This window comes from Crinia signifera, chromosome 5 (genome assembly GCF_055691185.1).
Source record: "Crinia signifera chromosome 5, ASM5569118v1, whole genome shotgun sequence".
In the NCBI taxonomy this organism is placed as follows: domain Eukaryota; kingdom Metazoa; phylum Chordata; class Amphibia; order Anura; family Myobatrachidae; genus Crinia; species Crinia signifera.
Genome location: NC_139221.1, coordinates 163,361,322 through 163,386,595, shown reverse-complemented (window position 1 = coordinate 163,386,595; position 25,274 = coordinate 163,361,322). Strand labels below are relative to the sequence as shown.

The 25,274-nt window shown below is 43.2% G+C and overlaps 1 protein-coding gene across 2 annotated transcripts in view; it reads left to right on the top strand.

The window, feature by feature from the left end:
* Positions 1–13,232, top strand: part of STAC (SH3 and cysteine rich domain) — a 242,738-nt gene extending 229,506 nt beyond the window's left edge. The window contains exon 10 of one of the 2 annotated variants that reach the window (XM_083188214.1): positions 9,705–13,232. In XM_083188214.1, the coding sequence (XP_083044340.1) occupies positions 9,705–9,803 (99 nt within the window). In that variant the 3' untranslated portion in view covers positions 9,804–13,232. The remainder of the gene's footprint in view (positions 1–9,704) is intronic. The other variant, XM_083188212.1, reaches the window with a different exon arrangement.
* The last annotated feature ends 12,042 nt before the right edge of the window (positions 13,233–25,274 follow it).

The window sequence follows — 25,274 nt, the reverse complement described above, 5'->3', positions numbered from 1 at the left end:
CTTTGAATGATTTTGGTCCAGTGAAACTGGACCGTTTTGTTCCAGAGAAATCTGCACTCAAACAACATGAACAGCCATGAAATTACATTTCAGAAATTGGTTTACCCGCAATATCTCTGGCCCAGCAATTTGAGTTCGACTTTGGGTTCAACCTCAAGCTTCTGTGATGCTGGAGGGGGAACTGGCAGCTGTTGGAACCGGGTGGGGGTCAGAATTAGTGGGTCCCATGTTATCCTATGGGGAAAATGTTCCAGCTTTGCCTGGTGGTATCTCCGGTACCCAGGGGGATAGCAACGTGGGGCTGGGCTCATTGTAAAGCCCCGTCCCTTAACTAGAAAATGCTCCAGAACCAGTTTTAGGGCCAGATGTATCAAGCTTCAAAATGGATAAAATGAAGAGTGAAAATCAACCAGCCAATCAACTCCTACCTGTAATTTTTCAAGCCCAGCCTGTAACATGACAGGTAGGAGCTGATTGGCTGGTTGTTTATCACTCTCCATTTTATCACTTTTGAAGCTTGATACATCTGGCCCTTAGAGATCAGAAGGAAGCACACATTGAAATTGCTCATGTGTAGGGTGCACACCAATCTGATAATTGCTCCATTGCATTGGAGCGTTTATCGGAATGACATACAGTTATATAGTGTGTGAATAGCCTAAATGTGCATCAGTGTGGTATAACCCAGGCTTACATGAGGAATAACAGTCATGGGTGGGATATAATGCCACACTGATATCGGTAGTGCATGAGCTGGACTTTTTTAAAGGGGCAATCACTTACAAGGCATGGACAAGTGATTACCCTTTAAAAAAATATCCAGAACACATGGTAAATGGGCATTACAATACACATCAAGTGTAGTGTCCAGAGATACGGACCATCCCATGTCATTAGCCTTATAAAGCCACCATGTAGGCCAATCTTTCCTCTGTATGGTATCATATATAGACATTTTTGTATTTTCTAAGCCACATTTGCAGGACTGCAACCCATATGCTATTCCTTAGACACATAAATGAATTCATACATAATGAAAATTACATTTGACCTTCTGTTGGTCATATTTGTTCTTATTTTGTCCCATTATGAAAACATAATTTCTGAAAGTTCAGTTTTTAGATGAATCTAAAGAACCCCAATATCTACAACATTTAAGGTTTGTAAAATAAAATAATGTAGATTTGGGTATATTGTAGGGGGCATAATTTTGTTGTTGATGAATACAAAAAAAATGCAAATCCTACTCACTTAGAACAAGAAAACAGCACATAAAGGTTTCTTTATTGTGCCACTCAATTCAATCCACCGGAAAACATATCAAATAACTGTAAAAGTGGAGCTAGTCGGTGTACATCACATAAACAGTAAAGGAGTAATATATATATATATATATATATATATATATATATATATATATATATATATATATATATCAACAACAATATCTCTAAAATTGCACTAAACTGTTATGGTGGTCGCTTCCAACACTTCGCCCTCTACTAGTAAGGACTACCACTAAATCTCCACTACCAATAGTGTTTTCTAAGCGCCCAATAACAGTCTCACATAAAACACTTCATTTGTTCACATAAAAAACATTTATTAAAAATGTATTTTGACACGGCTCCTTGTAGCTGGAGTGATTAACAGAGTACAAAAGGTGTTTTGCATTCATATAACGCTTGATGAGTGATGATATAGTTCTGGCCGAGTTTTGTAATGGTGTACGCTAATGATGCGGTTCCGCTGGCGTGCGTGTCAGCGCTGTGGAACGCACATCACGGACATGTAGCTAAGTTCTTGATTCTTCAGTCTGTAAGTAAAGAATTGATTTGTAATATGAAATAAGCTCAGCGTTTCTACTGTGGTAGTATGATATGCATGTATAGGAGATGGATTAGAGTGCTAATTAGAGATGAGCGGGTCCGGATCCCCGAGATCCGACAGATCCGAATATCGGGGATCCGGGCCAGATCCGAGCCGGCTCGGGTGTTCCCGCCTGAATTCCGGACCAATAACGAGGCCGAACGTCATCATCGCGCTGTCGGATTCTCGCGGGAGCGGGATCTTATAAAAGACGCACGCGCGCCCGCCATCTTCACTCCAATCTTGGAGAGGGAAGAGGGTGGTTGGGAAGCTCCGTGTGCTCCATGCTGTGCTCTGTGCCATGTGCTCCGTGACCTGACCTGTGCCCTCACTGCCCTGTGCTGTGCTCCGTGCCATGTGCTCCGTGCTGTGCTCCGTGACCTGCCCTCACTGCCCTGTGCTGTGCTCCGTGCCATGTGCTCCGTGCTGTGCTGTGCTCCGTGACCTGCCCTCACTGCCCTGTGTTGTAGACTTGTGGCCTGAGCCCTGTAGTGTGATTTAACTAACTAGGTGCTGCAGTGCTCACACGCAGGGGCTGCAGTGTCCACTGTCCAGGGGCTGTCCTGTGGCCCGTGCCCTGATGTGATTTATTTAGCCCTAAGCCCTGTGTTGTGATTTATTTTATTTAGCCCTGAACCCTGTGTTTTTTTTGTGATTTAACTAACTCAGTGCTGCAGTGCTCACACACAGGGGCTGCAGTGCTGCTGAGTAGTACACTGTGTACAGGGGCAGCATTAATACAAGGGGCTGTGTCCAGTGTGACGGCCTATATCTTATCCATTGTCCAGTGTCACAAGTCACTCACGACATATATCCTGTGTCCTGTCCTGTGTGACGACTGACGACATATCCTGTGTCCAGTGTGACGACATATATCCTGTGTCCAGTGTGACGACATATATCCTGTGTCGTGCTGCAGTGCTCACACGCAGGGGCTGCAGTGTCCACTGTCCAGGGGCTGTCCTGTCGCCCGTGCCCTGTTGTGATTTATTTAGCCCTAAGCCCTGTGTTGTGATTTATTTTATTTAGCCCTGAACCCTGTGTTTTTTTTGTGATTTAACTAACTCAGTGCTGCAGTGCTCACACGCAGGGGCTGCAGTGCTGCTGAGTAGTACACTGTGTACAGGGGCAGCATTAAGGGGCTGTGTCCAGTGTGACGGCCTATATCTTATCCATTGTCCAGTGTCACGAGTCACTCACGACATATATCCTGTGTCCTGTCCTGTGTGACGACTGACGACATATCCTGTGTCCAGTGTGACGACATATATCCTGTGTCCAGTGTGACGACATATATCCTGTGTCCAGTGTGACGACATATATCCTGTGTCCAGCGTGACATATATCCATTGTCCAGTGTGACGACATATATCCTGTGTCCAGTGTGACGACATATATCCAGTGTGACGACATATATCCTATATCCAGTGTGACGACATATATCCTGTGTCCAGTGTGACAAAATATATCCTGTGTCCAGTGTGACGACATATATCCTGTGTCCAGTGTGACGACATATATCCAGTGGCCAGTGTGACGACAATATATCCTGTGTCCAGTGTCACAAGTCACAACATATATCCTGTGTCCAGTGTGACATGTAATGTGTGCCAGCATATATCCTGTGTCCAGCGTGACCTATATCCATTGTCCAGTGTGACGACATATATCCTGTGTCCACTGTGACGACATATATCCTGTGTCATCTAGAGTATTTATCCTCCTTTTGGGATAGTATGGATGGATTGATAAATGTTTGGGAAGAAGTAGTCCCAACAGCTGCTGATGGTCAGCGTACTAAACCAAGTGCGTGGCTTCGGGAGGAACACATGTAATGTGGTGAAGTGGTGAGGGAGGAAATGGAACGCACGCCTAGCCTGTCTGATCAAGTTTGATAAGGAGGTAACTTCACAAACCACGTGACCTCACGCCAGATAGGGGTCTTGTTAGATATTAAACTAATCAAATGTTCTCTTCTCTTGCTAATGGTGTGGAGGTTCTAAAAGAGGAGCGCAGCTACAAGGGGGGGGGGGGGTTATTAAACTGCCACCCTGTCTGCCCCTGTAGTGCTGCTCTGCTTCCAACATGTGCCAGGTTGGAAGTGTAAGGTCCACATGTATGTGATGCCCACTGCTGTCGCCTAGCTTAGTCATCCAGCTACCTTGGGATAACCTTATGGCCCTACTACAGTATATGAAAACGATTTTGTGAGCTGTGAAGTGATCAAAATTGTCTAGAAATGAGTGGAAACTAATGTTATTGAGCTTAATAACACTTTAGGGGCAAAAACAGGCCCGAAAACTATTATTTTAGCAATTTTTAGCATTTTTCCAAATAAATCCAGATCCAAAACCAAAACCCGCAAGGGTGGTTTTGCCAAAACCAATCCAGATCCAAAACACGAAGGGAGATCCAGATCCAAAACCAAAACCAAAACCCGAAAAAGTGGCCGCCGCACATCTCTAGTGCTAATATGATTTATTTACATGTGAGATGACTTCCATGGTGTGGTGTGTGAGATGATCAGCTGGAGGGGTATGTAAACACGCAGTTGGCAATATGGTGTATGCTTCTACTTCTCAAGGTGGTCTTGAAAAATAATCAGTGACCACAGGCACCCCCCTCCCCCTGTCACCACCGCCGCTGCCTCTCTCCTCTGTTTCCTGGGGCCTGTCCTATGATTGCAGGTGCCGGGACTGACGCATGCGCAGTACAAACATATATACTGCGCATGCTGCCAGCGTTTATGGGCTGCTTCGACAACAGCCAATAGAAGAAATCTTGGTCCCGGCGCCTGTACAATACAAATGACAGGCACCAGGACCAACGTGTGCAGTACCGCGATGGGTTTTGCGCATGCCCAATTGGCGGTTTTGCACAGCAGCCTGCAGAAAGGTGTCCCGGAGGGAGGGAGGGAACACCTGCCGGTCACAGTGAAGCTAGTGCACACTACAGTGGCGGATTTTACCTGGGGGGGGGCTGCAGCCCTGCAGCCTATAGGTAAAAAACGCCACTGATATATATGTGTGTGTGTGTATATATACATATATATATATCTTTAAAACCTACAGACAATTTAAACACAATCATAGTGTACTAAACTTGGCAGTAACGGAAAGTTACTTTATGGCATCTGATTCTCTCTAAAATGTTTTTTATCACATGGTATCCCTTCTTGCCCCAAAATCACACATTACAAGTATAGTTTAATTTTTAATTCTATATGCTATTCTACTGTATATGCTTCCAAACCAGGTGCCCACACACGGTACAATTATTGTATGCAATTTGGACTAGATCACATTGCATCGCATACATTTTGCAATGCAATGAGATTCAATATAGCACAAAAAGTATGTGCAGCACATACTTTTTGTGCTGTACAATGTGATGCGATGTTCGTTCCCGTGCACATCACGTGCATGGGAACACACATTGCATCACATCTGTTAAACTGTACCGTGTATGGTATGGGCACCTTTAGAGTCTTTGCATGATCTAGGTTTCTCAACAGTAGCAGAATTAATACAAAATATATTTGTATTCAAATTTAAATATGGACTTATAAGTACTGTATGGCCTTTTTGTCTGTTTATATTTTTACTTATATTTGTTTGTTTGTTTTTTAACTATGCTTCAATGTTCAAGATAGTCACCTGCACTAAAAGTGTAAAAATATAAAAACTTTCAAAATTATTTTATAAATTTTTTTCCCTTCAAAATACAATGCCATGGGCATATATAAGTGTAAACCCCTGGCAGCTATTCAGCTGTGACTCAGTTCATAGATGTCTAATATCCTTCTCAATTTGACATCTTCTAACATCCATCCAACAAGTCTGGAGTATCTGTGTCTGTAGTTCCAATTTGGGAAAAATGTGTCAAGTTTCATTTTTTTTTAAACCGCGCACGTTATTATTTTTCATCACTGGATTATTACCTGCCATCTATTTTACTCGCATTATATTTTCAAGGCAGCTGTGGCATTACTATAGCACAGCTGAGATTCTTGCTGCTTAAGCTCTTCATTCATTGTGACAGCTATTAGGAGTCTGGGACACAAGCTACAGTACTGTCGGAAGAATAGCAATGGGGCATTGTCAGGTTTAAAGTCATTTTTGCAATAAGGAACACTAGATCAGCATAACTGCATGTCACTCTTTTTACATGTTACATACTAAACGGACAATATGAGTTTTGAGATAATAAAATGTTTATTTTATTACTGACAATCACTAATTATTTTTGTCAAGCTGTAAGGTATCATTTTTTAAATTTATTGCAAACTACTTGTAGTGAATTAAAAATGCATTTGCTTTATGCATACTGTAGTCCTGATTTGGAAAAAGCCAATAAACCAGACTGAAAAAGCCACAATTTATAGTGATAATACAAAAGCAGCTATATCAGATGCTGTGATTTGTGACGTAGCAAGAATATACAGTAAGTGTATCATATTTCTCGGTACTTGTGAGTTATCCGGACGCCCGATTTCAAAATCGGGTCGGATCGGGCACATCGCATCGCATCGCATGCGACCATCGGATGCGATGCGATGCGATGCGATGCGATGACCCGATTTTTCCATAGGAATCAATGTTAAAATGGACTGAGTCCATTTTAACATGGAATTCAATGGGAAAAAGGGGTCCTTTTCATACCCCTACTATCCAAGTGGGCATGGAGTTGGATATAAACCTGTGGCGAGCGTAGCGAGGCACCGAGCCCGAAGCGTGGCGAGCGTAGCGAGCCCCGCGAGGGGACACGGAATACCGTCCCCTCGCGGGGCTCGCTTCGCTCGCCACGCTTCGGGCTCGGTGGCTCGCTACGCTCGCCACAGGTTTATATCCAACTCCATGCCCACTTGGATAGTAGGGGTATGAAAAGGACCCCTTTTTCCATAGGAATCATTTTAACATTGATTCCTATGGAAAAATCGGGTCATCGCATCCGATGGTCGCATGCGATGCGATGCGATGCGATGCGATATCGCATCGCATCGTATCTGATTGTATGCCTTAACTTAAGGCATACAATCAAAAAATCGGGCGTCCAGATAACTCACAAGTACCTATTTCTCTTATAGGGGAATAGTCAAAATCACTAATGGTCCATGGGAAAACACTAACTTCTGCATGTTTTCATTAATGGGCCCAATCATTAGTAGTGGGCTGATGGGGCAGTATAGTATTAGGTAAGCTCTGAAAATGAAAGTATTTGGAGTTTGCTTGTGGAATCAATGCCATCTTCAGATTGCGTTGATTCCTGGAGCCCAACACTTTCCTATGGGAAGGAAGTCCAAGGTTGTGAAGAAAGATCCAAGTGGATCCCTCCAAAGCCTCTGCTCTGACTGTTCTGTGGCCGTGTGCATGTGTGACTTCAGATTACTCATGCACAGAAGGCCGGCACAGAGAGGGATCTTTCAGATAGAAGCCTATAGGCATCTATAGGCAAGTGTTGCCTATTGACTACATGCTCTAGAAAGTTTTGCACAGTTTGGGGAAGCTCCTAAAATGACAGTTAGTGCATCCCACCTATAGTATCTCCTTTAACCCCTTGAGTGGTGGGTTTGTCCTGTCCCAGGGAAACCCACTGCTCAAGCTGCAGCTATTACTTTCTGGAAAAGTTCGGGGCCACTCAGGAGGGATAGATTGTTCGGCAGCCAGAAGTGTGCTCGGGTGTTCGGGCGCTCGTGTGTTCAGGCGCCTGAACACAAGAGCACCGGAGTGCTCCCAGCGGCCCCCAGGGCTCGGCGGCGGTGAAGGGGAGTGATCAGTGGCAGCGGCGATGGGTAGATGGGTAGTACCCGGCTGTGGCGGTGGCAGGTCACGTGATAGGTGAGCGGGGGAGGGCAGGTGGACAGTATGTGTGTGCGCGCCAGTGCTGGAGGCACCACTGGCATGCACCTACATACTGTATTGTGGTATACCTGGAAATATTCCAGGAAAGCCTGCTGCAGCAGCGCAGCTGAGCCTGGAGAATTTCCGGCCATACCACCAAAGCGGTTAAATCTAAAATTAATAGACAAAATAATTTTGGTGATATACAGTTGACAGATTACTCATTTTGTTAAATGAGGTAGGACATAATTGAAATATTCCAAATGCACAATACAGTAGATCATTTTCCTCAATAATAAAAGTTGTCTCATATGTTTGATTTGGTTCTCTTTATCTACTTTTAGGACTTGCGTGAAAATTTTGTGTTAGTGTTAGGCCAAATTTCAGCAGAAATATAGAAAATTCTGAAGGTATCACAAACTTTCATGCACCCCTGTAGGGCCCATACCCCTAACCCTTACTCTTCCTATCTGATTCCTAAACCTAGCACCCACTGAGATTTGGATACACCTGGAACTCAGCATTCAGCTTTGCTTCTCCGTTCTCTATATACTCACTCCCAGACTCCTATTGGTTAGTTTCATAAGCGTCTGAGGGCTCTTATAGCGGAGGGAGAGGTGAAGCTAAATGCTGAGTACTAGACACAGCAACTCGGTGAAACACAGTGGGACTGCCAGATCCCTGGCATTACATGTAAATTTACCATATATACTCGAGTATAAGCCTAATTTTTCAGAACATTTTTTATGCTGAAAAAGCCCCCCTCGGCTTTTACTCGAGTGAGGGTCCCACTTGGGTCAATACGTTTTTCCATTTTTTTGTTGTAAAATTAGGTGCCTCGGCTTATATTCGGGTCAACTTATACTCGAGTATATACGGTATATGTGCAACAGGGGCACACAGTAGCACATAGCACAGGAAAATACACAGAATGGAGAGACACAGGGTAACACAACACATTTGGTGACATATGACTATGAAACTTAGTAGAATAATACATTCAAGATGTTTAAAAGTTCTAAATATCTTCTTTGCATTTATTTAATATTTTTTATGGTCATAACTGCCTCCCCTTACTGCAAGTCCCTGGTGTATATGGACAGTGCAACTGTGTTGGTGCTTCTGAACACTCCACCTTTGGTGCAGCAATGCGCACTCTGGGCCTTATTCAGATCTGATCGGATGTGTTAAAACTGAAATCTAAATTGCAGTGTAAAAATAATGCAGCCAGTATTTACCCTGCACAGAAACAAAATAACTCACACAAATCTAACTCTCTCTGCACATGTTACATTTGCCCTACCTGCAGTGCACATGGTTTTGCCCATTTTGAGAACACATTTATACTGCGATCAGATCTGAATAAGGCCCTATGTTAACAGCCTATGGTCTGCTCAGTGTTGTCATCTCGATTTCCGCTGAACATGACTTTGGAGCTGCATACTTTATGGGACATTCCAATGACAACTCTACTGCAAGGACTTTGTTCTCATGCACAGGAGCAAATAATCACTCACCTGTGGAACCACTGATATTGTGTCCACCTCTGAATCACCCCATATTGTAGTACATATAGTAATAGACTATTTGAATTCTTCATGTCACATATAAACTATATTCTTAATTTTTTGCTTAATAGAACTAGTCAGTTAGACATTAAGGAGTACTGTAGATTTACTAAAGCTTATAAAAATGTGGTGATGTAGCCCATAGCAACCAATTAGATTATGTCTACCATATTCTATGATGCAGTACAGAATTTATAGAATCTGATTGTGATTAGAATAACAATTCGGGTTTATCGAAACTTTAATAAATCTTCCCTTAATCTTACAAAAATGATTTTGTACATTTTGCTCTGTACAGTGTTATGTGCAAGCATTTGCGGTGTTAAGATAACTGTTCAAAAATAGTAATGTTTGTCAATGTATAAATATTAACAGTAAATTAGTTTAATGTGTTAGTGTTTATTATATCACTTTGTTTCCATTTTAGATATGTGCAAGTTCTGAGAAGGAACACAATGGTTTTCTCAAAGTGATCAGTGGAAAGAAAACCGGCTCTGTACCTATAAATGTTTTGGAGAACATCTGACTTGAGGATATGCATGTTACTACAATCCAACTTTTGTGAGGATGCAGGTGTGCATCGGATGGTATCATGTGACCAAGGTGTGCCACTATGAAATGGGTGCGCAGGTGTGTGAGAAATGAAGGAGAAGTATTGGAATGTTATTAGTATTGACCAGAGATAATGATCAACTAAGTAGTTAAGCATAAATGATTTTGAATCCTCTCAAGAGGGATAATAAAAACGCTGCAGTAGTGATAATAAAGATTAGTATTGGAGATCCAGCCTCTCTTTATGTCTTATAAACTGTTAAACCCAGTGTTTGTGTAATAAAGGACAGCTTTCAAGGACATTCTAACAGCTTATACCATTGCCTTTACTGGGTTGAACCTGGTTGGAAACCCACAACTTATTTTGTAATTTTGAGATGAATCAATTTACCTCCCTCTACCCACACAGTAGACTGTAAGCTCCAAGGGGCAGAAATTGTGCCTGCAAACATTTCTTGTACAGTGCTGTGTAACATATGATTGATTCATTGATATATTGAAAAAAATCTAATAGAAAATGTAATGTTAATGTACAGGTCTTACATTATATGTACCACCGTCTCTTTCCTTCTATAGCATTTACCATTGAGATATTTACTTTGTGTGCAGTTATTAATTTATTAAAAAACTTTTTCCTACACCAAAATCATGGAGTAAATTAGTGATAACTTTTACAAAGGTAATGTGACATTATTATTGCATATACCATGTGAATGTGAAAGAGTTGAAAATGTGCTTTATATGCCAGATTTTTCTATACTTCTTATAACAAGTCATGTTATATTTTCTTTATGAAAAATATCCAATTACAACCTGGCACCAGTTTACAAATATGTCTAGATACTTTTATAAGTGTATGCAATTGGAAATTGTTAAGTTACTGTACCTTCCATTCCAGAATTCATTCCACCACACGATGGAATCATTATTATTATTTGTATTATTATTTTTATAATTATATGTCAGTATTACAATGATATACATTACATTACAGCTGTAATCAATTCTGTTACTAGCTATATTGCATGCACATAATTTATTTTTGAGCCATGTGACAAAAACTTTATTAATATTAGCTTAATAAGTTCAGCTAGTAGAGCTTATCATTCACATAAGTTCAGTCAGATCATCTACTATAGAAATATTATCTGTCTGTCTGTCTGTCTGTCTGAGTTATTCAGACATGATGCCATGACTGTTAAATTACAGAGGCAGAGGGAAATCCCGCCCCATGCAAGCCTGTGATTTGCTTAGCACAGCTTGCGAAAATTAGCTGGATTGGTTATTGGCCGCTCACCATCACATGATTTTTCCAGTGTGTGCAGTCTGTAGGTGTAGTCCATGGGCGGTATTCAATGAGCTGAATCGTTTGTCACAGCGATTCAGTTTTTTCATTCGCCTGCCAATCGCCGTTTTTTTGCTGCCAATCGCCATGCATGGGGATTCGTGTGGAGTCGCCGAGTCACCCTATTCAACGTGGCTGAGAATCGCCGGCCCTAACGGTGATTCTCAGCCAACCCTGCGTTTCCCAAAACAGCGTCAGTAATGTCGTCAGTGTTTAAAAAAATGCAGTGAAATGCAAGAGAAATGCAAATTACCCTGAATAAACGCTTCCAATACTGCAGACGGCAAAATCGGGGTAATCTGCACAAAGGGCAAACGAAGGAGTGAGGTGGGGAGGAGAATCATGGGTAAGTGAGGTGCACCATGGGTAAGAACAGTGCTTTGTGGGAGAAAAAAAAAATACCTCAAAAAATTAAATATATATTTGTATAGCACTTCTACGACCATCACATCACACAAGGGCAGCAAATAATAATACATTACACTTGCACAGTTAAATAGAACACTTAAAACCAATTATTTGACATGTTCCTATCAAAGTTCACCAGAAAAAAATGACGAGGGACACTCGGTGAGGAACGGCGATATGTAACAAGAAAAAGGAATCGCCAACTTCACATTGAATACACTTTTGGCGATTCCCCTCGACTACCGTCGATTCCCCATGCAAAATCCTATAGACTAAAAACGGCGATTTTTAGAGAATTACATTTGGCGATTGGTGCTTCATTCACCGGTCCTCAACGGCGATTATAGGTCATTGAATAGGGTGATTCGCTTATACAGCTCATAAAATCGCCGGCACACATGAAAAAAACACAGAATCGCCATAAAACTTGGCGATTCTGGCTCATTGAATACCGCCCCATGACTTACTCGGCAGCTGTGATATAAGCAGTTGGATCGGGGGGCCGTAGCTGACATCACAAACCTTCTCTCCAAACACTTGGGCATTCCTGCATTTTTCCTGACACTCATTTACAAAGCAGTCAAATACGACTGCTTGTAAACCCCGAAGGCGTATTCATTCGTATTAGTGGCCGTATATATGGCCGCTAATACGAATTCATATAGCAGTCTGCACGGATCAGTCAGATCCGTGCAGGCTGCAGTGTGTAAAAAAAATATAGAAAAATAAATAAATAATATGCTGTGTTTCCTGTTCGTATTCTGTTGATGGTGTATTCATTCGTATTTGAAAATATAAATATGAATGTCCCATCAATACAAATACGAATGATTGTATTTTTGGCATAGTAAATGCCGAAAATACGAATACGCCCCAAAAAAGAATCGTATTTTACTATGAAAATACAATTTTTTAAAAGGAATTTATCTTAGTAAATTTCCCCCTATGTATTAGAGTTTTGGGAAACATATTGATAAATAGTTGTACAGTTTATGCTCCCTATATTTCTTATTTACTGTATATTATATAACGGTCATCCTTATTTAACAAATGTCAATGTCATATAGTATATTCAATTTCTGTTCTTTATTGACTGCTTAGCTTATATTATTGTTTTATTTTCTTTGCTTCACTGTACATTTTTCACATCTTTCTGCCTATGCTTTGTCTCTCTGACTTCAGGCTTTATTTACAAAGCAGGCTAGGTCTTCCCAGCAGGATAGAGGTAAAAATGCGAAAGCCGCACTCAGTCAGTATAAACCACGCTGCTTTCTATATAAAGCCAGTCATTTACTCTTGTTGTTATGCTACACACCAAATCATTGTGTATTGCTTCCATTTTATAATGTTATTTTTCTGTCTATTCTGCAAATGTAACATATCTAATCAATAGACAAAGATATTCTGCAGTAAGCAATAAAACGTGTATTTCACAAATAGCCTTCCATGGTATGAAGTAGTGATTCTACACCATATAACCCGAGCAATGAAATAGTTAATAGACATTTTTTATTTATTTATTTATTTATTTATTTAATACCAGTTATTTATATAGGGCACACATATTTTGCAGCGCAGAATATTTGACATTCCTAACAGGCAGATGGATTATGGGGAGCCCGGGGCACTTAAAACAGGGGTAAATATAGAAATATCGGTACTTGTGTAGTTTCACAGCGCCAGCATGGCGCCATGCGTCTGAGTCCCCTTGCGGGGCTCGCTTTGCTTGCCCACGCTGCGGGCTCGATGGCTCGCTACGCTCGCCACACTATTTAAAATGAACTCCATGCCAACATGGATAGTGGAGGTATGAACTATCCATGTTGGCATGGAGGTAAGTTACTTTTTTAAAAATAGTTTGTGGCGAGCGTAGAACCCGGAAGTAGCACGTGAAACTACACAAGTACCGAAATATCCTACAATAAGCCTCCCTCCCTGGCCAAACGCTAACCTACCCTACATATGTACGTGCGGAATACCCGCTGTTGGGATTCTGGCATACCATCCTTTTCAATGTTATCATTCCAGCGCTGGTCTTCTGGCCGCTAGTCAGGAAACTGGCATTCTGACTCTCAGCATCTCATCTGTGGCATTTCTAGATAAATATATAGACACATACATGAAAATATATATATATATATATATATATATATATATGTATATACATATTTATATATATATATATATATATATGGAAAACAACATTTTGTATCCCAATTGCACACTGAGGGGTTTATTCTAGTTCATTCTTTCTGACAAAATCCTTCTTAGATGGACAAAACCATGTGCACTGCAGGGGGGCAGATGTAACATGTGCAGAGAGAATTAGATTTGGGTGAGTTATTTTGTTTCTGTGCAGGGAAAATACTGACTGCATGATTTTACACTTCAATATAGATCTCACTTTGAAGAAAAACCCCACCCAAATCTAATTCTCTCTGCACAAGTTACATCTGCCCCACCCGCAGTGCACATGGTTTTGTCCATCTAAGAAGGATTTTGTCAGAAAGAATGGACTAGTGAGTGAGAGATATCTACATAATAATCAGATAATACAGAGATCTTGGTTGCATATATCTGCAGATATAGGGCTCAGCCCCCAGGCCATACGTCAAGGCATCTCTGTCACTGGGGGTCCCTAATACTGGGTATGGGTCTGGGGTGTGGGCCCCCAACATGCCGACACAGGCTGAGTACTCCAGGGCAGCACACAAATGAAAATTAGTAGGGGTAAATAATAGGCACATAAGTGCTATATAGGGAAGTGAAGGTGTGATTAAAATACAAAATATATACAATGTGATAGGAAAAAATAAGTGTTAATAAACCCCTACTAATTTTCATTTGTGTGCAGCCCTAGAGTACTCAGCCTGTGTCGGCATGTTCTGGGCCCACACCTCAGACCCATATCCAGTATTAGGGATCCCCAGTGATAGAGATGCCTTGACGTACGGCTTGGGGGCTTAGCCCTATATCTGCAGATATATGCAACCAAGAACTCTGTATTATCTGATTATTATGTAGATATCTCTCACTCAGTGTGCAATTGGGATACAAAATGTTGTTTTCCTAACCAGAATTACCCCTCCCTTTTGGCACCTGAGTGACAGACCTCTGATTGAGCAGCTTACCAACATATATATATATATATATATATATATATATATATATATATATATATATATATAGAGGTGGTGTTGAACCGGCACTCTCAAAGTGATGTAAGTTGCCCGGGTGCCCACTACTTAAATAGGTACTGTGGGAGAATAAGTGTCACTCCTGGGTCTTGTGTTCAAAGGTTTAATCGGTCAAAGATAGGTACAGCATGTGCGGCATAGCCGACGTTTCAAAACCACGGCGGGTATTTTCCTCAAGGCGCCTAGCACATAAAAACCATATAACAGCCCGCTTGCAAGCGGGTAACTTTTATACTTACAGTCCTGCAGAGTCATGGCTGGCTGCCGAGTGTGGCTCGGTCTCCGCTCCCGCACGCGGTTGCGTCCCCGTCCTCTGACGTCATCCTTGCTGGACAGGTGTGCCTGGCAACCAGACGCGTTGCCATAGTCACTCACTGCATTAGCCCGGAGGCGTCCCCGGCAACCAATACCAGACTCAATAGGAGAGAATCTATGGAGCAAAAATATATAGACAATAAGAATAAATGTGCCTCATAAAGATAAAGTTAGCATTAAGACATCATTACAGCAGATTAGCAATGTGGCGTGTGGTGAAACTAAGTGTTATAAACAAACAGTCCAGTTCATTCGCTCATTCAGGCCGCCCGTTGCGCCCGTTTGTAAGCGATAGATCCACTTGCTCTCCATTCTCAGTAATGCGTCCCCCCTGTCTCCACCTCGGTGGGACGCAGGGACGTGATCTATGAGCATGAATTTCAAGTCTTGCAGGGAGTGTTTATGATTCCTGAAGTGCCGTGCCAAAGGCTGGTCGGCTTTACCCGTGGTCAGGGCTGCTTTGATTGCAGAGAGGTGCAGGGCCATCCGCTCCCGGATGGTCCTGATGGTCTTCCCGACATAGTGTAATTTGCAGGGAAAGAATGCTAAAGCCACCGAGCCACCAAGCCCGAAGCGTGGCGAGCGCAGTGAGCCCCGCGAGGGGCCGTGGAAAATGATCCCGAAGCGTGGCGAGCGGACGCGGAATACATGTCAAGCAATCCGTGTCTGCTCGCCATGCTTTATAAAATCAACTCCACGACGTCGTGGATAGTGGGGGTATGAACAGGTCGGGAGGACGCGTACCGCGTCTGCTCGCCACGCTTCGGGCTGACTTGGATAGTGGGGGTGTGCAAGGATGGAATAGCATGCAAATCGGCAGGAAATCGGCCACGAAACTGTATCGCGGATTGAATTGATCGCAAATCGGCCGCTAAATCGTATGCGATATCGTATACGATTTAGATCAAATCGGGCGCCGTGATAATACACAATTACCGTTTGATTTAGCATTGTTTAGTTTGTCCCATTACTTTTGGTCCCTGAAAAAGTGGGAGAAACGTATAGAAACCATTGTAATTCCTACACTGTTCACTTGATTTGAATTTAAATACCCTCAAATTAAAGCTGAAAGTCTGCAGTTAAAGCAAATCTTGTTTGTTTAATTTTAAATCCATTTGTGGGGGTGTATAAAGCCCAAAATATGACAATTGTGTCGAGGTCCCAATATTTATGGACCTGACTGTGTATATATATATATATACATAGACCCATAGTAATAGCGGCACTCAGAGGCTGGTTAGGTTCAAATAATTTTATCCGTCAATAAAGTGCATGATTACTGACATTTTGGGGTCTGTATTACCCACCTTTTTCAAGGTGCAGAAATGTTCTATATGATCTATAATTATTTCAGTAGAAGGCACCGGAGCACAAACATTCTACCGAGAGCTCCGACCACTCATTGGAGGCTTTTCAGAGGCTGCTATGCACTATAGCCACTTACCAATTGCAGTGGCTGGGCCTGGGGTAGATCCGCCTCATGGTGCAGCGGCAGGGGCATTCAGAACTATTCTGGATGGGCCTTTAGGATTGTCCAGGCCGCGCTTCATGCTCCGGGCAACAGCACAGCAGTAGCATGAACAATGCAGGAAGAGCGCCTGTCTAGTCTGGGCCTCCCTGCTCTGCATGAGTTGCATACCTTGTAGCACAGGCTCTGAGCACCTACACAGGTATATGGAGACGGGGTGGACAATATTTTTAAAATCAGATCTGCTGCTGGAGGGATTACGGGAGAGAGTTTGCAGACAGAGGCCCGGGGGTACGTGCCCCTTATAACCCCCCTTAATCCGGCTCTGCCATCAGGCCCTGCCCCAGTGGAGCTTACAATATATATATATTCCCTACCACATATACATGCACTCACAATAATGCCAGAGTAAATTTTTTGTTCAGAGCCAATTAATCTACCAGTACAGATAGAGCCCCTCTCATTCACTGCCAGTGCTCGCCAGAATGTCCCCGCTGGTGAGCGCTGGCGGAGAGGAACTTCATCAGACTGGGATGCCCGAGCATCTCACACACACGCGCGTCCCAGTCACTCGGCGGCTGGGCGACATGACCATGCCCATCTCTACCTAAGTGACTGACCTCCATCACAAGACCCCTACAGCTTTTATCACCCGAGAGACCGGACCAGCCTCCAAACCTTGTTTTGGCCCCAATTTGGGGAGAAGACCTACAACCAGGCTATTTCCCTGGCACCCAAGGAACAGCAGGAGTTATATTCACTCCATAACATCAAGCTGCGATTCCCTCCCCCAGCCATCCAGGTCCCTCATATTTGAGGCATAATAGGAACGGATCCAAGCGGGCACATCACTCTCTGCCCCCATTCAGCTGGACTCATTGCCAAAATATACGGTACCGTATGGACACATTTTTCAGTCACTTTAGGAAAAATCAATTCCCCCTATTTTTTCAATGCAATATACCCATTGTTTTTTATGTGCACAATATATGTAATTATCTTTGTTTTTAACTTGAGCTGCTATATATGTTCATCTCTACATTAAATCATGTTTAAATTTTAGGTTACTGGCATTTTTTAATTATCTTTTATTCATAATTAGCGCAGTCTATTGTATTTCTTTCTGGTATCTTCTTGTAGGGGAGTGACAACCCCCTTTTTTTGTACTGCAGCTTTTTCTTTTGCTAACCAGGTCTAGGAATTGCGCCCCTACCTGATATCTTGTTATCAGTTCTCTTTCTACCATCTCTAGTTAGGTTAGGGAGGGGTGCGAGGAGGCGATGGGGGCCAGGAGGCAGCGGGGAGCTCCATCGGAATGGGGTTTTACGAGCATCTCATGCGCACGCGTTCCCTTCCGACGGCTGGCGGGGACTCGGGATTCTGTAGCCAGCCCCCGCAAGCGTGAGGGGTGCTACATCTGTATACTTTTTGGGGATGTGACCCTTGACCTCAGTGCTGTGAGGCAGTAACCATTACACCATTTGTGCTGCTCACATGTGAGGTGAAGGTAATGAATACACCTGTCCTGCTATGCTACATTATGTGAATTGCTGCTGGAATCGTCCTCTATAGCATCTGTAAAATACAGGATGTATTGTCATCTGTAGAGAACATCATATTTAGGGGCCCATTTATAACCATCCGGATGCGAATGTGATGTGATAATATGGGGCAAACTCGCAATGTGATAATTGGATACATTGTACGGATGTATCAATTATCACATGCCAGGGGACAGCTTGCGATAAAGCTCTGTCCCTGCAATGGGTCTCCGCAGCACCATCTGGGTATTTATCATAAAAAAAAAAAAATGCAGTATTGTGCATGTGCCACTGCCATTAAAACTGCTCCAAAAGCCCTTTAGTACATTAGGTGAATATAAAATAATGTGAAAAGGATGTGAAAACACCCTTTATCACATTGTTTTAGTAAAAATAATGTTAGTAAATGGGCCCCTTACTTATTTAAATTATAGATATATAAGTGTAACAAGAGGCTGTAAGTGCGTGGTGTACTGCGATTTGGTCCCGATTTCACCCAATTCAGATGGATCGGGCAGTGAAATCGGACCAATTCGCATGTCTAGACACCCCGTCCGACCTGTTGTAAAACTTATGTGCAGCCAGGCAGGAGATGCTGCGAGGCGGGCAGAGGCGGCGGGGGAGGCTGCGAGGAGGGCAGGCGTGGGGCACACAGAGGTGGCGGATGCTGGTAAGGGCATCGGAGAGCCGGGCAGGGGGAGCCATAGCAGGGAGCTGCCACTGCTGCAAGGGGGAAAAAAAGCCCTTTGTGTCCCCCACCCCACAGCGTCCCATGCCCTACTCGTAGCATCCTTGCCAGCCGCCTTGCAGTGTCCCCCGCCAGCCGCCTCGCAGCATCTCCTGCCTGCCACCTCGATGTCCGCTGCCCCCCTGCTCCCTCCATCTTGCAGCTCCCTGGGAGTTGCATATGATAAATCTATTTACAGGAAGAGCTGACTAGCATGTACTAATCCATAGCTCTGACATTCATGCAATTGGAAAGGACATGATATAACCTAGTGTGCAGGTGTACATCGTGTCAGCAGTTCTAAAATAATTGTGCAGTTGTAAAACCCAATTAAAGTTAAAGAACACCATGCTTAATGTACATCTGCAGATTCTTTCCAGTAAGGGCTCACACACTCCTCTGACATCTGATGTGTAGCCTGTGATTAAGAGTTAGCCAATAGAGACTTTTAGCAAAAACTGTCCCTGCTGCCCTGATTATAGCTGCTGGGCCGCCATCTTCACATATCCATGGACCTTTTGGGCACTGACCTGAATCACAATCTGAATTGTAGAACCACTTTACCTGGTCCCAAGAACATCTTGCTTATAAGGAGCAAAGCAGAACAAATCTACACCTTGGCTCAACCATGCTGTTGCGTTGCAGACGACATCAGGAATTTATAATGAGCATTCAGATTTATGATAAATTTACTAAAGCTTCATAAAATGAAAAGAGGTGATGTTGCCCATACCAACCAATCAGATTCTGTTTCCCAATTGTTCACAGATGCACAATGGTTCTTAATATCTTTTTCTTGACTTGGGAGTATACTACAGTATTGTCTATAGTTATTTTTTTTTTTTTCTTTTAGAAACTTGCTGATAAGGTAATATTAACATAACACATGATAAAGACGTTCTTCACTTTGATGTATACAGTGGTTGCTTTATAAATAAAGCTTTTTAAATATACATTTTTTTGTCCAATCAATACAGCTGAAAGCATCAAGAAAACACAACTGATCTGCATAACTGTATCAACAGAGTAAAGGTTATATTTACTACAGTTAGATTTTCTTTAAAATTTAAAATGACATTTTCATGAATAAAGGCCTAATTCCAGTTCACTCGCAAAAGCAAATGATCTCTCTTAAACCCCCCATCCACTACACAGACATATCTGAAGCTACTGATCTCTTCAGATTTCCCTTGACTTCTCCCGGTTTTCTGATCTGACCCTGGGCTAAATTTTCACTCTGTTCATTTCAGATACATTTGATCAGACCTACAGTTCGATAGACCCCTGTCATAAACCTACAGATTTATCTTCACATCTGGCTGGTTGGAACAAAAATCTGGTATTTTCTAAATGGCAGTTTGTCAGTTTTCCAGCATTTACAAGCAAATGCTCAACTGTCATTTGCTCTCATCCGTAACCATGTTTTTGTTCCAACCAGCCTGATCTGAAGATAAATGTGTAGGTGTATGGCCACTGGTCAGATAGATCTGAGACTCAGCAGCAATTTTGATCTGAGGGAGCTCAGATTTGGCCTTTTTTCGTCAGATGGGTCTGCCAGATCCATTTGAATTTGAAGAAAACAGGCCAGAACTGACTAGTGGGTGGGGGCCTAGGAACAAAACCATGTGCACTGCAGGAGGGGAGGATGTAAAATGTGTAGAGGGAGTTAGATTTGGGTGGGGTTTTTACCTCAAACTGATATATATATATATATATATATATATATATATTACAGTGTAAAAAGAAAGCAGACAGTATTTACCCTGCACAGAAACAAAATAACACCATAATCTTACTCTCTCTGCACATGTTATATCTGCCCCACCTGCAGTGCACATGGTTTTGCCCACTACAGAGTGAATTTGATTTTGCAAGTGAACCAGAATCAGGCCCATAGTCTAGTTGGTAGTATCAGTCTGCTATTTGACCTAAATATGTAAAAGAGATCTAAAACATGATTCCAAAGGAATATAACAGTTTATCTGCAATATTTGCATTTTTCTGGATATTGATTTTTAATCAGTCATAAGTGTCTACACGCAGTGCTATTACCTTGCAATGTGATCCCGATGGCTTTTGGACCTACCAACTGAAAATGAGTGGAAAATGGAGGAGAGGCCAATGCCATGTAGGCATGTGTAGAACCCATACACTATGGGGAAAATTTACTAAAGGAAATTTGTAAAAAAAAATAGGTGTATTTGTATCCAGAAATACACTTATTTTTGACATTTACTGTCCTGAAAATATGGCAATTCGTAGTCGTATTGATGTGCTATCAATACGAATTCGAATTGCCGTATTTGCGGGATAGTAAATGTCAAAAATAAGTGTATTTCAATACACCTATTTTTTACAAATTTCCTTCAGTAAAATTTTCCCCAGTGCCTCTCTAAATATATAACAGAACAAAAGTTGCATAAATATGTAAGCTAGGAATGCAATTCTGATACACATGATTTATGACCAACCATGTGGCCTGCTGGTGTCTGTCTGTTGATCATCATTCTATCATAGCAATGGGCCTAATTTTATATGGATGCCTGGAACTGCAGCTCCATCTGCCCCATTGTTAATCTGTCCCTGTCCTTTTCTTTTTTTTTTCCATCAATAAATTTTTATTAGCACAAGTTTTATAAGGGGTACAAAAGAGAAAGGGGGTACTTAGGGGGGGGGGAGGGGTGGACTACATTCAATAGTGAGAACAATATAGTAAATACAGTAAATAAAGCAAGCGTATCAAATGTGTCAAAGCGAGAACCTGTCGCTACGCAGAGCGAGGTGAACATAAGACATATTACATACAGTATAACATAAAGCATCGAGATATGACCAGCAAGCTGGTGTTGGTAACTGGGAACTTGTGTCTAAGGGTAGCACTTCTGTTGGCCTCCGCCTTGATCCGGCTATCACCCCTAGAGAGAGGGGGTGGTCACTGATCAGGTACTTGGGGCGTGGGTGGGTCTGGGTCTGGGGGTTCATTCAGGCTAAACAGTGACGTCTGTCCAGGGAGGCTGTCGGTAGAAGGGCCGGCACCTGCTCCATCTGTCATATAGCTACACCAAGAGGCCCATCTGGAGTGGGGTGAGGAGGGTTTAGACGAATAGGAGGTAAAGCCAGTTTCCATATAATAATGATGGTTTGTTTTTAAAATGACCTGAAGGAGGGACGGGGGGGAGGGTTGTTTCCTTAGTTGGGCTAAATTTGCTCGTGCCGCAATCAAGATATGACCGAGGACATATGTGTTCCTTGCAGGGAGATCCTGGGGGTACATATGGAGCAAGGCTATGAGTGGGTCAGGGAGAAGGGATATCTGGAGCACCGTGGAGATTAACTTAAAGACCTCTCCCCAGTATTCCCTGAGCTTGGGGCAGGACCAGAAGATGTGATATATATTGCCCACATTCCCACACCGCCGCCAGCACATATTAGAACATGTAGGCCAAAAGGTGTGGAGGCGATCTGGCGTCAAGTAAAGTCGATTGATTAGTTTGATGTGCATCTCCGAGTGGTTGATGCAGCGAGACATAGTGTAGGAGGTTAAAAAGATCTTACGCCACTGAGGGGCAGATAGCTGTATGCCTAAGTCTGCTTCCCATTTTCTATGGGCGGAGGTCTTAGTGAACTCAAGGGGAGTAGTCAGGGTGCCATACCAAAAGGAGATGTCCCCCCTGGATGTCGTCTGGGTGGGTCGGGAGAGGGCTGCCTGGCAATGTGGTTCTGGGGCAGAGCGGATGGAGAAGTGGGCACTCCACCAATGGGACAGTTGTAGGTAGTGGTGATATTCCTGGGGGGGGAGGGAGTATGTTTCTCGCAGGGAGGCGAAGGGAAGGATTGAGTGGGCGTCCAATACGTCTCCTAAAGAATTAATCCCACAGTTTTTCCAGCGGTTCAGGTTGAGATTTGGTATCAGTTTTGCCACTGTGGTAATGGTCAGAGTATTAATAAGGGCTGTAGGGGCACGGAGGGTGGTTAGTAATTGGTCCCACATATGGAGAGTGGCGACAGTTGCAGGGAGGAGGCCAGTTAGTGGGGGTCTAATGTGTTTTGGGATCTTAAGTAGGTCAGGGAGAGGAATTTGAGGGGAGTAAACCTGCTCAACGCACACCCACGCCACGGGTGCATCTCTTTCGAAATAGTATTTAGTCGAAGCAAGAAGGCAGGCTGCTTGATATTGGGATAGGTCAGGCAGGTCAAGTCCCCCGAATGCCTTTGGTATTGACATTTTAGAACGGGCCATAGCTGGAGGTTTAGTTGACCAGACATACTTCATCAGGATGGAGGTAGCTAGTTGGAGGGACTTTTTAGGGAAGGTATAGGGGATGGTGCGAAATAGGTACATTAACTTGGGGAACAGCGACATCTTAAATGCTGCCATCCGACCCATCCAGGAAACCTCAAATGTTAGCCAAGACCTGGAGAGAGATGCAAGGGAGGTTAAGAGGGGGGATAGGTTGACATCAAAAACAGATCTCATATTAGGGGGGATGTGGATACCCAGATATTTTATAGAGTTTGCCTGCCAGTTATAATGATATGTGGCCTTCAATGTGGGGAGAGAGGTTGAGAGGTTAATCGGGAGGGCATCGGTCTTGGACGTATTGAGCTTATAATAAGATGCAGCGCTGTAGGAGGCTAGTGTTGTGTGGATAAACGGGAGGGTATTGGTGGGGTCCGTCACGAAGAGCAGAACATCATCCGCAAATAGACTGAGTTTATGGTTGGTGGGACCTACCCGGAGACCCGGAATGTTAGGGTTATTTCGAATTGACATAGCTAATGGTTCTATGGAAAGGACAAATATTAAGGGCGAGAGGGGGCAGCCCTGCCTTGTGCCATTGGAGATTGAAAATGGGGAAGAGAGGAAGCCGTTGCTAAACACCCGGGCCGACGGGGCGCTATAAAGTGACATGATTGACGACAGAATCCGGTCCTTAAAACCGAAGCGTGTTAAGACCTCTCTCATATATTGCCAGTTCAGACAGTCAAATGCTTTTTCAGCATCGAGAGATAGGAGCAGGAGGCCTTGCTCCTCGGATAGAGAGTCAATTAAGTTGAACACCCTCCTAGTGTTATCCGGGGCCTGTCGCCTCGGGACGAACCCCGTCTGGTCCGGGTGCACCAGCAAGGGCAGGAACTGGTTAATTCGGGACGCCATTAGTTTGGCGAAAATCTTGATGTCGCTGTTCAGTAAGGCTATCGGGCGATAGTTTTGGCACAAGGCAGGGTTTTTACCGGGTTTCGGGATGGTCACTATTCGGGCTTCTAATAATTCCGGGGGAGCGTGTCCCGTAGAGGATAGTTCATTGAACAAATCCTTTAAGTAAGGAGATAACAGTTCACTATAGGAGATGTAAAAGTCTGTTATGAACCCGTCGGGGCCTGGGGCTTTGTTGCGAGGGAGTGAACCAATAGTCGCCATGATTTCTAACTGTGACCAAGGGGCGTTTAAGGAGTCTAGCTGCTCTTGGGTAAGGGATGGAAAGTGTAAACTTTCTAAGAAATCACGGATAGTGGCATTAGTGGGGTGGACTATGGAGGAGTCTAGGGAGAGGTTATAGAGTTTAGAATAGTAGTCGGCGAATTGATTTGCGATGTCTTTAGGATTGCTAATTTTCTCTTTATTGGGGGAAATTATATGTTTGATCCTATTTCTGGCTTGTTGAGCCCGCAGTTTTCGGGACAGCATTCTGCCTGATCTGTAACTAGCGAGATAGAATCTGTGTCTCAGCCTGTTTAGGGCTGATTGGGTGCGTGCTGAAAGCAGTTTTTGTAGTTGACTACGTATTGAGGCCAGCTCAGTCTTTAGGGAGTTGGAAGGGGACTTTTTGTTCTTATTTTCGAGTTCTATTAGTTTGGATTCGAGGGATTTTTGGGTTGCGGTGGCCATACGCTTCAGGTTGGCGCCTGCTTGTATGGCCGCCCCCCTGGTGACTGCTTTGAATGCGCACCAGTGGTTGATTACAGAGGTATCCGCTACCTGGTTATTAGACATATATTCATTTATTGCTTTAGAGATGATGTCTTTAGCTATTGGGTCTGAAAGGAGGTGGGCTAACAGACGCCATGGTCTGGGGGGAATTTTAGATGGGAGAAAGTTCCAGAGCCACACAACGGGGGCGTGGTCCGACCATGTAATGGGAAGGATATCAACTCCAGTAGAGTGTTGCAGGGACCATTTGTCACATAAGATGAAATCAATTCTAGAATAGGTGTTATGGACTGGGGAGTGGAAAGTATATTCTCGGCCAGTTGGGTAGGTTGTTCTCCAAGTATCATACAAATCAAATTCTAAAAGAAGATTACGTAAAGCTGTAGATTGGTTGTCTGAGTGGGATTGGTGACTAGAGGGGAGTCGGGATTTATCGAGCATGGGGTCTAGCGTTAGGTTAAAATCGCCCATTAGTATCAGGGAGCCCTTTGAGGTTTTTTGTACGAGAGAGA